Source organism: Betta splendens, chromosome 4 (assembly GCF_900634795.4).
Source record: "Betta splendens chromosome 4, fBetSpl5.4, whole genome shotgun sequence".
NCBI lineage: Eukaryota > Metazoa > Chordata > Actinopteri > Anabantiformes > Osphronemidae > Betta > Betta splendens.
The window spans coordinates 30,889,807-30,906,831 of NC_040884.2; the positions used below are offsets into that span (position 1 = coordinate 30,889,807).

At 43.3% G+C, this 17,025-nt stretch overlaps 1 protein-coding gene across 9 annotated transcripts in view; it reads right to left on the minus strand.

The window, feature by feature from the left end:
• szt2 (SZT2 subunit of KICSTOR complex) overlaps positions 1–17,025 on the minus strand; it is a 98,263-nt gene that overhangs the window by 17,145 nt on the left and 64,093 nt on the right. For all 9 annotated transcript variants that reach the window (XR_008694379.1, XM_055507838.1, XM_029148670.3 and 6 more), the window contains 2 exons: positions 893–1,075; positions 324–579 (listed from right to left, as the gene is read on the minus strand). Coding sequence is in view for 8 of the 9 variants with exons in the window: in XM_055507838.1 (XP_055363813.1) it covers positions 324–579; positions 893–1,075 (439 nt within the window). In the remaining variant the exon portion in view is untranslated. The remainder of the gene's footprint in view (positions 1–323; positions 580–892; positions 1,076–17,025) is intronic.

A 17,025-nucleotide genomic window follows, 5' to 3' on the forward strand; every position in this document is an offset into this window, starting at 1 on the left:
TCACGGCCATACATCCGGTCTGTCCCCATATTAGACTAGGAAATGTGCAAATTCACAGATTTTTAAAGAGGGAAAACGTTAAGATAATTGCAATTATAGAGAATAATTACACATCAGTTATAAGACAGATCAGAGGACACATATGAATTTGTATTTTATGTTACTATAGTCATTTTGTGGTATTTGTCAGGCGAGGTGAAGCCCTGCTCCCCTGCCCGCACATCAGTGCTTTTCAGTCAGTTTAGTTTTTGATAAAGATAGAGTGTAAAACTCATTATTACAACCTTATAAACATATATAACAGTTGCTGTAGCAACACTGACCTCTGCGTTCGAAAGCTTTGATCTCCAGGAGTTGGCCACCATGACGAGCTACCACATCTCCATCCATAAGGGGTTGGATGGTGCACACATCCCTCAGAGCCTCATCAAAGGGAAGTAGCTCAGATGGGAAGTGAAGAGGAGCAAGACTTCTACTAGAGCTTCCAAGTCTGCCCTGCTCCTTACTGTGCAGCGGAGGAAGTGCACTACGCAATAATGCATCAGGCTCTATAGAAGGGTTAAGGAATGGATTGGGATCCTAGGAAAGACAGAAAACACACTAGAGCTCAGTAGAAAAGACATTTGACTGGAAGTGGTTAGCAAGTAAACCTTCAGACACAGGTGCATACTGAGGGTGAACAGAGTGGTACTCATATGCTACGTCCTCCTGTGTCTCCTCTACAATAACCATCAGACCATAATGGTCCAACCACAAAAAAGCAATTTAGAGTTGCACACATAACAGATAAGAACCTTCTGTTTCTAAATTAAAGAAAATCAAAATGGGACTTAAACTGCTCTAAGTCATAGATTATTGTATTGATAATTGTTGAAATGAGCTGTTTATCTACCTTAGTGTCCATTTCATGGATAGGTGCATCAGAGAAGCAAAAATGATGAAAAAGCCCCATCTTCTGGCTGAGCAGGCAGTGTACAACGTGAGCTCTTGCATTCTGCCACTGAACAAGACGAACCAGGCCACGGTTCAGTGAGGTGCCCAGGTCTACAGACCAGTTGTAGCTGTAGAGAGTCACCTAAAGGAGGAAAGTTAGTTTAGGAATAGTACCAAACACCTAACAAGTCACAATTACCCTGATCCATTTTTAAAAGCTTTGTTGTACTCAGAAGGTTCCCAAAACTAAACTAAACTAAACTAGATAAAGCATTTCCATAGGAAAATGCACAGTGAATGTTGCCATGCTGAATGTAATCCTGGAGAATTTAAGACATTTAAGACAGCTGAAAATAGCTGGAGCATGTAACGCACAAATGAATGTATTTGAAGAGAATGAGTTGTTTAAACAGGGCTGAATGTTTGCAGAAGAAGCTGAACCAGTTCAGAATCAGAATCAGCTTTAATGTCCATCTCTGTTCCCCCACAGAAAAGACACAATTAAATACAGTTTAAAATATAGTTTTCAAAAACAAATAATAAACAATAAAAAACTGTGGCTCACTATGTGACATTCAAATGGGGTTGAAAGTGGTTATTACACATATATTGTTAAATTGCACTAAGTCATTGCTGTATGTATCCGGTAGAGTTCAACTCAGACACAGCCTGGGGGAAGAAGCTGACCCTGTGTCTAGTGGTTCTGGTGGCTATGGCTCTGTGACGCCTGCCAGAGGGGAGGAGTTAAAACAGGGTGTTTGTGTGCAGGGTGTGTGGGGTCAGCTGTGATGCTGACAGCCCGTTTTCTGAGTCTAGCCCGCTACAGGTGTTCAATAAAAGGACGTTCAGTCCGGACCGGACCACCCCCTGCAGTCTGTGACTGTCCTGCTTGGTGGCTGAACCAAGCCACACAGTGTTGGAGTTGCAGAGGACAGACTGGATGATGGCCATGTAGAACATGGTCAGCAGCTCCTGGGGCAGGTTTAACTTCTTGAGAAAGTACAACCTCTCATGGGACTTTTTGCAGACAGTGTCTATGTGGGGGGTCCTGGGAGATCCTGGGAGATTGTGGACCCTAGGAACTGGCAGGCGATTCTTCCTGAAGTCCACTATCATCTCCACAGTCTTGAACGTGTTGAGCTCCAGCTGATTCTGACTGCACCCCTGGACCAGCTGCTCCACCGCCTGTCTGTATGCAGACTCATTACCGTCCTGGATAAGCCCAATGACGGTCATGTCGTCTGCATACTTCAGGACTTTCACAGACGGATTCCCTGAGGTGCAGTCATTTAGAGGGAGAAGAGCAGTGGGAAGAGAACGCACCCCTGCTGTGTGCCGGTGCTGATGTTGCGGGTGCCAGATGTGATGCTGCCCAGCCTCACCTGCTGCCTCCTGTCAGTCAGGACGCTCCTGATCCACTGGCAAGTGGGGTCGGGAACGGCGAGACAAGTCAGTTTATGGTGGAGTATTCCAGGGGTGATTGTATTAAAGGCAGAGCTGAAGTCCACAAACAGAATCCTGATATATGTGCCAAAGTACTGCAGAGGGTCCAGCAGGGGGTCTGTGAGGTCCTTTAGATGTCTCAGTACCAGCCTCTCAAATGTCTTTATGAATCACAGATGTCAGGGCGAAAGGTTTGAAGTCGTTCAGGCTGGTGATGGTGGACTTCTTAGAGAGGGGCACAATGGTGGACTGTCTGAAGCAGTTGGGCACTGTAGACAGCTGCAGAGACCGGTTGAAGATCTGGGTGAAGATCGGTGCCAGCTGGTAGGTTGGGGACACACAGTCAAGTCCTGGAGCCTTTGTGGTTTTCTGCCTTTGAAGGAGTTGACCGATATCTTCACAGATCTTCAGTGCGGGTAGGGGGTATGATGACGTGAGGGTGTGAGTGTTGAGGGGAGTAGGTGAACCTATTGTATGGCTGGGAGGTGTGAAGTGGTTCTTTTCAACCCGGCAGTAGAAGCTGTTAAGGTCGTCTGCCAGATGGAGATGGTTTCCTGTAGTTGGTGATCTGATGCAGGCCTCTCCAGACTGAGGCAGGGTTGTTTATTGATAAACTGTTTTGCAGCCTTTCGCCATATCTCCTTTTGGCTGCCCTTAACCTCCTTTGTCAGCCTGTTTTTGGCCTGCCTCTACAGGGACCAGTCACCACTTCTGTAGGCTTCTTCCTTGGCCTGGCGCAGCTTAGTCTGCTGAAAACCATGGCTTGTAGTTGTTGAATGTGCGTACAGTTTTTGTCTGTACTCACATTTCCTCGCAAAAGCTAATGTAAGATGTCAGTGAGCTCATGGATGCCTGTAAACCTGTGATCAGGACGGAAAAAAATGTGGCCGGAGGAGTCTAAACTGGAGCTCCAGGGCTGCTTTGACTGTACATACATAGACACACACACACACACACACACACACACACACACACACACACACACACACACACACACACACACACACACACACACACACACACACACACACACACACACACACACACACATTCTCACCCTCCGCGGGTTGTCTCATCCCCTTTCCAAGCTCGGGTCCTCTACCAGAGGCCAGGGAGCTTGAGGGTTCTGCGCAGTATCCTTGCTGTTCCTAGGATTGCACTTTTCTGGACTGAGATTTCGGATGTTTTTCCAGGGATCTGTCGTAGCCACTCCTCCAGTTTGGGGGTCACAGCCCCTAGTGCTCCGATCACCACAGGCACCACTGTGGTCTTCACCTTCCAAGCCGTCTCCAGTTCTTCTCTGAGCCCTTGGTATTTCTCTAGTTTCTCATGTTCCTTTTTCCTGATGTTGCCATCGCTTGGTATTGCCACATCCACCACTACGGCTTTCCTCTGCTCTTTATCCACCACCACAATGTCTGGTTGGTTCGCCATTACCATTCTGTCAGTCTGGATCTGGAAGTCCCACAGGATTTTGGCTCGCTCGTTCTCTACCACCTTGGGAGGTGTTTCCCACTTTGACCTTGGGGTTTCCAGTCCATACTCCGCGCAGATGTTCCTGTATACTATGCCAGCCACTTGGTTATGGCGTTCCATGTATGCTTTGCCTGCCAGCATCTTACACCCTGCAGTTATGTGCTGGACCGTCTCTGGGGCCTCTTTGCACAGTCTACACCTTGGGTCTTGTCTGGTGTGGTAGATCTGGGCCTCTATGGCTCTGGTGCTCAGGGCCTGCTCCTGTGCGGCCAGGATGAGTGCCTCTGTGCTGTCCTTCAGCCCAGCCCTTTCAAGCCATTGGTAGGATTTGTTGAGATCAGCCACTTCAGTTATGTTCCGGTGGTACATCCCGTGCAAGGGCTTGTCCTCCCATGATGGTCCCTCTTCCAGCATCTCATCCTCTGTTCTCCACTGCCTGAGACACTCACTCAGCACGTCATCTGTCGGGGCCTTATCCTTGATGTACTTATAGATCTTGGATGTTTCATCCTGGATAGTGGCTCTCACGCTCACTAGTCCTCGGCCTCCTTCCTTGCGGCTAGCGTACAGTCTCAGGGTGCTGGATTTGGGGTGGAACCCTCCATGCATGGTGAGGAGCTTTCGTGTCTTAACATCTGTGGTCTGTATCTCTTCCTTTGGCCACCTTATTATTCCCGCAGGGTATCTGATCACTGGCAGAGCGTAGCTGTTTATTGCCCGGGATTCGTTCTTCAATTCAATTCAATTCAATTTTATTTATATAGCGCCAAATCACAACAAAGTTATTTCAAGGCACTTTACAAAGTAAGGTTTAAAACCTCACACAACTAAACCCAACAAATCCCACATACAGCAAGCATTTAATTTGACAGCAACAGTGGAAAGGAAAAACTCCCTCTCTAACGAGGAAGAAACCTCCAGCAGAACCAGACTGGATGTGGGCGGCCATCTGCCTCGACCGGTTGGGGTGAGAGGATAGAGAGATAGAAAAGCACAGCAACAGCAACAAGCAACAACAAGCAACAACAGAGCACAGGCAGGATGGTAGGACCAGGGACTGGATGCAGGCAGGATGGTTGGATCCGCAGCTGCCCATCACAGACACCAAACTTTGAGTCCAATGATACCTGTGGGTGAGGACAGAGAGGGAGAAAGAGTGGGGGTGGGGGGGGGGGGAGGAGAGAAGCACAACTACTGGACAGAAAGAGACAAGGTTAGTTAAACATGGGACAATGATGGGAGGTTATGGGACAGAGGAGGTAGAAGGAAACAGAGGAGCTCAGTGTATAAATTAAGTCCCCCAGCAGTCTATGTCTATTGCAGCTTAACTAAGAGATGGTTCCTGTGACTAACAATAATTGCCAGTGACCTGAACCATCTCTAACTATAAGCTTTATCAAAAAGGAAGGTTTTAAGCCTAATCTTAAAGGTGGAGAGTGTGTCAGCTTCTTGAACCTGAAGAGGGAGCTGGTTCCAGAGGAGAGGAGCTTGGTAGCTAAAAGCTCTGCCCCCTGTTCTACATTTAAACACTCTACGAACCGCAAGTAGCCCAGCGCTCTGAGAACGAAGTGTTCTGCTGGGAGCATAAGGAACTATGAGGTCTTTAAGATAAGAAGGAGCTTTATCATTGAGTACTTTGTAGGTGAGTAGGAGAATTTTAAATTCTATCCTACATTTTACAGGCAGCCAGTGCAGATAAGCTTATCTAGGAGAAATGTGATCTCTCTTTCTAAGTCCTGTCAGAACTCTGGCTGCAGCATTTTGAATGAGCTGTAGGCTTTTTAAGGAGCTGTTAGGACATCCTATGAGTAAGGAGTTACAGTAGTCCAGCCTAGAGGTAACAAATGCATGGATCAGTTTCTCTGCATCACTCTGAGAGAGGATGCTTCTGATTTTAACTATATTTCTAAGGTGGAAGTAGGCGGTTCTGGAGATTTTTTTAATGTATGATGTAAAAGAGAGATCCTGGTCAAACATGACACCAAGGTTCCTCACAGTAGAATCTGAAGCTAATGTTATGCCATCCAGGGTGGCTATCTGACTCAATAGTGTCTCTCTCAGATTTTTAGGCCCAACAATAAGAATCTCGGTTTTATCTGAGTTTAGTTGAAGGAAGTTTTGGGACATCCAGGATTTGATGTCTTTTAAACAACCCTGAATTTTGACTAGTTGATCTGTTTCATTTGGTTCCAAGGACATGTATAGCTGAGTATCATCTGCGTAAAAATGAAAATTAATAGAATGCTTTCTAATAATCTCACCTAGAGGAGACATGTATAAGCTAAACAGAATTGGACCCAGCACAGAACCCTGTGGAACTCCATAGCTAATCCTTGTGCGTGTGGAGAATTTATCATTAACATGAACAAACTGGAATCTGTTCAACAAATAGGATTTAAACCATCCCAATGCTGTTCCATTAATCCCGATTCTATGTTCTAGTGTCTGTAATAGAATGTGATGATCAATTGTATCAAATGCAGCACTAAGATCTAACAGGACAAGGACAGAAACTAGACCATTGTCCGAAGCTAATAGAAGATCATTAGTGACTCTAACCAGAGCTGTTTCTGTGCTATGATGTGTAAAACCAATAGTGTCTATTAAGGAGTTAAAAGCAGTGCTGAGATAGTTGCTGTCAACATCTACATGAATGTTAAAGTCTCCCACTACAATGACTTTATCTGTGCTAAGAACTAAGTCAGATAAGAATTCAGAGAATTCAGTTAAGAACTCTGAATATGGAGCAGGAGGACGGTAAACAATACAAAACACAACTGGTTTCTGAGTTTTAGAGTCTGGGTGAGAAAGGCTCAGAGTGAGGCTCTCAAATGAGTTATAACTATGTTTAGGTTTAGGAGTAATTAATAAATCTGATTTATAAACTGCTGCTACTCCTCCACCTCTACCTGTACTTCTTGGAACATGATAGTTGATGTGACTCATTGGAGTCGACTCATTTAAAGTAACATATTCATCCTGCTGCAGCCAGGTTTCAGTGAGACAGAACAGATCTATGTGATGGTCACTTATCAAGTCATTTATTAAAAAGGATTTAGATGAGAGAGATCTGATATTTAATAAACCACACTTCATTAGCTTACTATTACTTTGTTCCGTAAGAGGAACTGTTTTGATGTTTATTAAATTCTGGTAAGTCACTCCTCTTTGATTTGTTTGTGACTTGTATAGTTTAGGTGGTCGAGAAGCAGACACAGTCTCTATGCGATAACTAAGACTAAGAGTGGGTCGCGGCTGTAGAGAACATGCAGAGAGGCGTGTAAGACTGCGACTCTGCGTCCTGGGCTCCACTCTGAGTTGTCACGGAGTGGGGGGACTAAGCAACATGGCCATGTTACTAGAGAGCAGAGAGGCTCCGTTCAACGTGGGATGGACGCCGTCTCTTCTAATCAGCCCAGGTTTTCCCCAAAAAGTGCTCCAATTAGCCACAAAGCCCACATCGTTTGCAGGACACCACCTAGACAACCAGCGGTGGAGCGATGACAGCCGGCTATACATGTCATCGCTAGTCACATTGGGGAGGGGTCCAGAGAAAACTACGGAGTCCGACATTGTTTTGGCGAACGAACACACCGACTCAATGTTAGTTTTAGTGACTTCCGATTGGCGTAACCGGGCGTCATTAGCTCCTGCGTGTATTACGATCTTAGCGTACTTACGCTGTGTGTGTGTGTGTGTGTGTGTGTGTGTGTGTGTGTGTGTGTGTGTGTGTGTGTGTGTGTGTGTGTGTGTGTGTGTGTGTGCGTGTGTGTGTGTGCGTGTGTGTGTGCGCGTGTGTGTGTGTGCGCGCGTGTGTGTGTGTGTGTGTGTTGCCGTTTGCCTGTGGTATTCCAAGGTACTTGTAACTGTCCTCAATGTCTCCTATTGTTCCTTCTGGGAGTGAGATCCCTTCTGTGTGGATAACCTTGCCTCTCTTTGTCACCATCCTCCCACATTTCTCGAGTCCGAATGACATCCCGATGTCCGAGCTGTAGATCCTGGTGGTGTGGATCAGCGAGTCGATGTCTCGCTCACTCTTGGCGTACAGCTTGATGTCATCCATGTAGAGGAGGTGACTTATGGTGGCCCCGTTCCGGAGTCGGTATCCATAGCCAGTCTTGTTTATTATTTGGCTGAGGGGGTTCAGACCTATGCAGAACAGCAGTGGGGACAGTGCATCTCCTTGGTATATGCCACATTTGATGGATACTTGGGCAAGTGGCTTCCCATTGGCTTCAAGGGTGGTTTTCCACAACCTCATCGAGTTTGCAATGAAGGCCTTTAGAGTTCTGTTGATGTTGTACAGCTCCAAGCATTCAGTGATCCATGTGTGTGGCATTGAGTCATAGGCTTTCTTGTAGTCGATCCAGGCTGTGCACAGGTTGGTGTGTCGCATTCTGCAGTCTTGGGCGACTGTTCTGTCTACCAGGAGTTGGTGTTTGGCTCCTCTGGTATCCTTACCAATGCCCTTCTGTGCTTCGCTCATGTATTGACTCATGTGCCCACTTATCTTAGCTGCGATGATGCCTGACATGAGCTTCCATGTTGTGGAGAGGCAGGTTATTGGCCGGTAGTTGGATGGGACTGTGCCCTTTGAGGGATCCTTCATTATCAGGATCGTTCGCCCTTCGGTTAGCCATTCAGGGTGAGTCCCATCCCTTAGCAGCTGGTTCATTTGTGCTGCCAGGCGCTCATGGATTGCAGTGAGCTTCTTTAGCCAGTAGGCGTGAATCATGTCAGGGCCAGGTGCTGTCCAGTCTTTCATACCTGAGACTCCATGTTGGATCTCTGCCACTGTGATAGTCACTGGATTCTGTTCAGGGAGGTTGCTGTGGTCTTCCCTCAGATCCACCAGCCACTGTGCATCACTGTTGTGTGATGCCTCCCTTTCCCATATACCCTTCCAGTACTGTTCAGTTTCCAGCCTTGGTGGGTCTGCTCTGTTGTTATTACCCTGCCATTGAGAGTACACTTTCGCAGGTTGTGTTGCGAACAGCCGGTTTATTCGTCTGGCTTCGTTATCTCTGGTGTATCTCTTTAGGCGGCTGGCCAAGGCTTGTAGCCTTTGCTTGGCAGTTTCGAGTGCTTCAGGTATGGTCATCTGGCTGTACCTCTTGGGCATCGGTCTTTTCATTGCACCTCTCTGGGCCTCTGTCATTTGGCTCACTTCCCTCCGAGCTGCCTTGATTTTTGCCTCCAACCTTCGTTTCCATGGTGGGTATTTTTTCTCATGGCTCCCATGGTTGCTCTTATAGCCAAGCACCTCTAGGATCACTGATGCTGAAGCGTATATCAGCTCATTGGTTTCTGTGATTGTTGTGGTGTGCTCTCAATGCTGCATTCACATCTTCCATGAGACTTTCTGATGGTACTTCACTTAGCCGTCGGGGTTGCCTGTTCAATCTCGCCATGATCTTATCTTTCAGGTCAGTCGCTGCCTCGCTCAGCGTATCTGTGCTTATTGGGGCTTCGTACCCAATTTCCGGTTGGGGAGATGGTGAAACCTCCCCTCTGACCTGGCGTCCTGGCTCCCCCTTGCCGTAGCATTTGTGTTGTATCTCGTCAATCTCAAGTCGTGATAGCAGTTGCTGTTTGTGGATGTTGGAGCACTGAGCTACTAGTTGCTTCGCCGTCAGCCTTGAATGTGGGTTTCTCCGTTCCCATTCACCGCACATTCTTTGCATGTAGCCCCTCTGACTAGGGTTACTTGAGTAGTAGCATTCCAACAGAGCCTTGTTCTCGCATCTCAGCCATTTCTTTCTTGTTCCAGTAGCCCACTTCTCGCCAAGGTGCTCTGGTTCCCCAACACCTGGCGCAGACCTTGTTAGACCGGGCGACGTCTGAGCCGGTATCTCTCATGATATGAGGTAGGCAGTAGCTTGAAGGGTCTTGCCCAAGGACCCACACTGGATGCCTATTCGCCCTAACGGGGATTCGAACCGGGAACCCCCCGCATGCAAGTCCTGTGACTTTACCGATTGAGCTATCCTGTCTCATTGCATACTCATAATAAACCAGTTAAAAGCAGAAATATTATATTTTTAGCTAAAGATCTGGATTGGTGCTTTTATGTTGAAAGGATCTGGAGGAGGCCCGTGCAGGTAATTGCCAAATAGTAAAACAGTCTTATTAACTATTCATAATAAACTAGTTAAAAGCAGAAATATTGCTAGTTTTAGCAAAAGATCTGAATTGGTGCTTTCCTTTTAAAAGGATATCAAGGAAGACCGTGTGGGTTGAATAATAGACTAATAACTAGTCATAATAAACCAGTTGAAAGCAGAAATATTGCTATTTTTTAGATAAAGATCAGGATTGATCTTGCAATGAACTCAGTAATATGCATAGAGCTGCTACACTGAGCATCAGGAGTATGACCTGTCTGTCAAAATTGCAGCTGCGACGATGTCATAGAGACAAAAGACGTGGAAAATCAGAAAATCAATTTCATTCCGCCCTGTGAAAGCAGAGTTGCACCCCTGGTAAACAGGCTTCTTACAGCTAAACTATGATACCTATCACAAAAAAACCTCAACCTTTTGAATGTCGAGGCTTTAATGATTAACTGCTGTGAGTTTTATGTTTGAAGACTAAAAATTGTGGCCGACAGTCATAATTTCAAAATGTAGTACCTTTGCGTTTCTCCTAAAAAGTCTCACAGACAAAAGCATTACAGTCAATGGTAGGAACTCTGGAACTCTTTGCGCGTTGAAGCAGATACAGACTAAAGTATAGGTCTGAGAGCTTATTCAGGCACATCATTAGAAAGAAGACAAGTATGACTACGAACGAGTGAAAGAACTAGAACTAGTTATGTGCCGAAAAACGTACGGAAGAACAATAATCTTAATCTGGACTCAAACCTACTCGGGTTTTTTAGGTTGGAGTCAAATCCCTAACTGCAAAGCCACAGTAACTGCTGAGAGCACTAGTCAAAGCAGCACTATACATACTATTTGGAAAACTAAAAAATCCTGGCTTACACATTCTAGTGGTAATGGTAAAATCTCATTCATTTTAAATGGGAAATGGAAAAGCTTCATATTTTAAAAAGGTAAAAAAGATATGACCAAAAAATAATAGCACACCTCTCCTACAAAAACTGGACATTTTGATATTTGAACGGTGTCTGTAGCTCAAAGCATGTGGGAGGAGTTAGGTTCCGTCCATTACAATCAATGCTAACACTAGAAAAAGCATTTCCATAAGAGAATGCACAATGAATGCTTCCATGCTGCATGTATTGCTGACGAACTGCTGAAATTGCTGATAAATTGAATGTACAGCTGTCTACCTATCTCTCTACCTATCTGAAAATGTGGTTTAAACTTTGCTGAATGTACACAAAGGAAGCAGGAAGCATAGATAATTGTATCTGAAGAGATTTAGGAGTTGTTTAAACAGAGTTGAATATTTACAGAAGAAACTTAAGTTCAAGAGCTGAAAGAATAGTTAAAACAAAACAGCTGAGAGTAGCTGCAGAGGAAGTAAGCATTGGGGGATAAGTTGGATTGGTACTTTTATTTTGAAAGGATATGGAGGAGGTGTGCACCTAATTACTAAACTGTAATATTCATTGAACTAGTCATACATAGAAAGAAATATTGCTGTAGTATAATGAAACATTCATAATTTAAACGGTGGGGGCTTTGTGGCTAATTGGAGCACTTTTTGGGGAAAACCTGGGCTGATTAGAAGAGACGGCGTCCATCCCACGTTAACCGGAGCCTCTCTGCTTTCTAGTAACATGGCCATGTTGCTTAGCCTCCCCACTCCGTGACAACTCAGAGTGGAGCCCAGGATGCAGAGTCACAGTCTTACACGCCTCTCTGCACGTTCTCTACAGCCGCGACCCACTCTTAGTCTTAGTTATCGCATAGAGACTGTGTCTGCTTCTCGACCACCTAAACTAAACTATACAAGTCACAAACAAATCAAAGAGGAGTGACTTACCAGAGTTTAATAAACATGAAAACAGTTCCTCTTACGGAACAAAGTAACAGTAAGCTAATGAAGTGTGGTTTATTAAATATCAGATCTCTCTCCTTTTTAATAAATGACTTGATAAGTGACCATCACATAGATCTGCTCTGTCTCACTGCCTGGCTGCAGCAGGATGAATATGTTACTTTAAATGAGTCGACTCCAATGAGTCACATCAACTATCATGTTCCAAGAAGTACAGGTAGAGGTGGAGGAGTAGCAGCAATTTATAAATCAGATTTATTAATTACTCCTAAACCTAAACATAGTTATAACTCATTTGAGAGCCTCACTCTGAGCCTTTCTCACCCAGACTCTAAAACTCAGAAGCCAGTTGTGTTTTGTATTGTTTACCGTCCTCCTGCTCCATATTCAGAGTTCTTAACTGAATTCTCTGAATTCTTATCTGACATAGTTCTTAGCACAGATAAAGTCATTGTAGTGGGAGACTTTAACATTCATGTAGATGTTGACAGCAACTGTCTCAGCACTGCTTTTAACTCCTTAATAGACACTATTGGTTTTACACAGCAGGTAAATGAACCCACTCATCGTTTTAACCACACCCTCGATCTTGTCCTGACATATGGGGTTGAAATTGATAATTTAATAGTTCTTCCCCAAAACCCTCTGTTATCTGACCATTTCTTATTAACTTTTGAATTTAGCACAACTGACCCTATAACAGCTGGAAAGAAGTGTTACTATAGCAGATGTTTATCTGACAACGCTGTTGCCAGATTCAAGCAGATGATTCCATCTTTTGCCTCAATGTCTTGTAGATACACAGAGAACAGTCACCTTAATCCTTATTAACAGGTTGACTGTCTTGTGGATGATGCTGCAGATTCTCTACGTACAATGTTAGACACAGTGGCTCCTCTGAAGAAGAAGACAGTGAATCAGAGGAGGTTAGCTTCGTGGTATAACTCAGAGATCCGCAGCCTAAAGCAAAGGACTAGACAACTAGAAAGACAGTGGCGTTCCAACAAAATAAATGTAAACTGCATTGCATGGAAGGACAGTCTAATGAAATATAAAAAAGCACTTTGTGATGCTAGAAAAACATATTATTCCTCCCTAATTGAGGAAAACAAAAACAACCCCAGGTTTCTTTTCAGCACTGTAGCCAGGTTGACAAAGAGTCATAGCTGTATTGAGTCTACTATCCCCTTAAATCTCAGCAGCAATGACTTTATGAACTACTTTACTAATAAAATTATCATCATTAGAAAAAACATTCAGCAGCGACTTCTTCCAAATGACAGAAAGCACTGTCTAGATCCATCAACTTTTAATTTATTAAATCCTCTGTCTTACCTAGACAGCTTCTTCCCCATAACTCATATGGAGTTAACCTCAATAATTAACTCTTCCAAGTCGTCCACTTGTCTTTTAGATCCAATCCCAACCAGATTACTCAAAGAAGTTCTACCTTTAATCAGCTCGTCCATATTAAATCAAATCAACCAATCTTTACAACTAGGCTATGTACCACAGGCTTTTAAGGTGGCTGTGGTCAAACCTCTATTGAAAAAACCAACCCTTGACCCTGGACAACTAGCCAACTATAGGCCCATTTCAAAATTACCCTTTATTTCCAAGATTCTGGAAAAAATCGTGGCTAAACAATTATCTGACCACCTGAGTGGGAATAACCTGTACAAAGTTTTTCAGTCAGGATTTAGAAAACATCATAGCACAGAAACAGCTCTGGTTAGAGTCACTAATGATCTTCTATTAGCTTCGGACAATGGTCTAGTTTCTGTCCTTGTCCTGTTAGATCTTAGTGCTGCATTTGATACAATTGATCATAACATTCTATTACAGACACTACAACATAGAATCGGGATTAAAAGAACAGCATTGGGATGGTTTAAATCCTATTTGTTGAACAGATTCCAGTTTGTTCATGTTAATAATGAATTCTCCACATGCACAAGGATTAGCTATGGATTACCACAGGGTTCTGTGCTGGGTCCAATTCTGTTTAGCCTATACATGTCCCCTCTAGGTGAGATTATTAGAAAGCATTCTATTAATTTTCATTTTTACGCAGATGATACTCAGCTATATATATGTCCTTGGAACCAAATGAAACAGAACAACTAGTCAAAATTCAGGGTTGTTTAAAAGACATCAAATCCTGAATGTCCCAAAACTTCCTTCAACTAAACTCAGATAAAACAGAGATTCTTATTGTTGGACCTAGAAATCTGAGAGAGACACTATTGAGTCAGATAGCCACCCTGGATGGCATAACATTAGCTTCAGATTCTACTGTGAGGAACCTTGGTGTCATCTTTGACCAGGATCTCTCTTTTACATCATACATTAAACAAATCTCCAGAACCGCCTACTTCCACCTTAGAAATATAGTTAAAATCAGAAGCATCCTCTCTCAGAGCGATGCAGAGAAACTGATCCATGCATTTGTTACCTCTAGGCTGGACTACTGTAACTCCTTACTCATAGGATGTCCTAACAGCTCCTTAAAAAGCCTACAGCTTATTCAAAATGCTGCAGCCAGAGTTCTGACAGGACTTGGAAAGAGAGATCACATTTCTCCTAGATAAGCTTATCTGCACTGGCTGCCTGTAAAATGTAGGATAGAATTTAAAATTCTCCTACTCACCTACAAAGTACTCAATGATAAAGCTCCTTCTTATCTTAAAGACCTCATAGTTCCTTATGCTCCCAGCAGAACACTTCGTTCTCAGAGCGCTGGGCTACTTGTGGTTCCTAGAGTGTTTAAATGTAGAACAGGGGGCAGAGCTGTTAGCTACCAAGCTCCTCTCCTCTGGAACCAGCTCCCTCTTCAGGTTCGAGAAGCTGACACACTCTCCACCTTTAAGATTAGGCTTAAAACCTTCCTTTTTGATAAATCTTATAGTTAGAGATGGTTCAGGTCACTGGCAATGATTGTTAGTCACAGGAACCATCTCTTAGTTAAGCTGCAATAGACATAGACTGCTGGGGGACTTAATTTATACACTGAGCTCCTCTGTTTCCTTCTACCTCCTCTGTCCAATAACTTCCCAACATTGTCCCATGTTTAACTAACCTTGTCTCTTTCTCTCCAGTAGTTGTGCCTCTCTCTCTCTCTCTACCTCTCTCTCTCTCTCTCTACCTCTCTCTCTCCTCACCTACAGGTATCATTGGACTCAAAGATTGGTGTCTGTGATGGGCAGCTGCGGATCCAACCATCCTGCCTGCATCCAGTCCCTGGTCCTACCATCCTGCCTGTGCTCTGTTGTTGCTTGTTGTTGCTTGTTGCTGTTGCTGTGCTTTTCTCTCTCTCTATCCTCTCACCCCAACCGGTCGAGGCAGATGGCCGCCCACATCCAGTCTGGTTCTGCTGGAGGTTTCCTCTCCACTGTTGCTGTCAATTAAATGCTTGCTGTATGTGGGATTTGTTGGGTTTAGTTGTGTGAGGTTATAAACCTTACTTTGTAAAGTGCCTTGAAATAACTTTGTTGTGATTTGGCGCTATATAAATAAAATTGAATTGAATTGAATAATATAGCTTAATGTTGCTCATGCCTTAAACTCAATTTATCTTGAGCTATAAATGAGGTAGGTTGTCAGGGTATTTATCATACTATAAATAAATCTAATTGCTTCTTAACCACTCAGACAAACCAGTTGCTGATAATACAGTTTAGAGCAGAACTAGACATATATTGGAAAAATTGAAAATTTCTTAAAACATCAAAAATATAGTTGCACATTGGTGATACATTATCATAAAAATTGTTTTTTTGTGTGTTGGAAATAGACATTTATATTTTTACGTTGTGTTTTAGACAGGCGTTGAACCCAGGCCTCCCACTCCAAAGTCATGGACTTTAGCCATTGAGCCACAGGATATTAAAGCTGAATAAAGAAATAGCTCAAGAGCTTTCTCCAGATGGAGAGAAACACTTACTGATTTTAACATGTAGCAGCCCTAGGGTTTTTTTCCCGTCCTGAACCGCTAAGGCTTATGGGTAAAGTAACCGTTCTTTTGTTTATAGTGTTATAGTTAAAGTTAGGACTTAAGCAATATTATAACTTTGATCAAATTAATTTAGCATTTTGTTCATATGTATTATGTTCTTGTTTTTGGGGTGCTGCCCTGAGGGAGGAGGGTGTGCATGTGTGTGACCCTCAAGGCACAGTGATATATTAGATGTAGAGGGAGCGTCGAAAAGGAGACAACCTCTTGTTTTGTCTAGAAGCACTGTTCTGATGTTTACTTTATTAAACAAAGACTTGAATATCGCAACAGTTTCAAAGGTGTAAACCTAAGGCAAATGTATAATAAGCAATAAGTAGGATGACAAAGCTAGAGAGCCATCCAATTATTGAGCAAAACGCTGCTTTTTAAAACAGATTTTAACGTGCAGACATGAAAAATCCTTTGCAAAAGTCACTTACCAAACATTGCAAGGGTCACTGTTTCTCATACTAGTTTCTGTTAGGGTGCATTACCCACAAAGCATTGTGCTCTAAATTTGTTTAGAATGCCAAATGCCGTAATGTTTAATTTATTCATCAAAATAGCTGAATGTGGTTGATAAACAAAACGTACAGCTGAATATATTTATCTAAAAAAAATAAAACGGAACATCTTGATGGAAAAAGCTTGTAAGTGATTATGCATACATTCAAACATCACTAAATCCTCACGAGTTACAATCTAAAAAGGTGGACTTGCAAAGATATCAAAACTTCAACTTGAATCATTGAAAGGGTCACTCGTTCTTACACAAGTTTCTGTTAGGGTGCCACAATTGTTCAAACTCACTACTCATAATGCATTGCGCTCTGAATTTGAATGCTGTATTATTGAGTTTGCTCCTCAAGAAAGGCTTAAGCATTTTAAAGAATACCTAACAGTGGTAAACACAAATAAAGTATAGCTGAATTGCTTTATCTAAGAAAAGAACAAAACTGAACAGGCATCAGAAAACGTAACACTGGTAAGATCAAACACCACCATGTTCTCATAAACCAATGTGAAAATGCAATTAGCACAAATTTCAGCTTACAAAAGTGGACTTGCAAAAACATCAAAACTTCAACGTCAATCATTGGAAGGGTCACTCTTTCTGTTAGGGTGCCACAATTGTTCACAATTCACTAACCATCATGCATTGCGATCTAATTTGCATACAATACTGAATGCTTTAATGTTGACTTTATTTC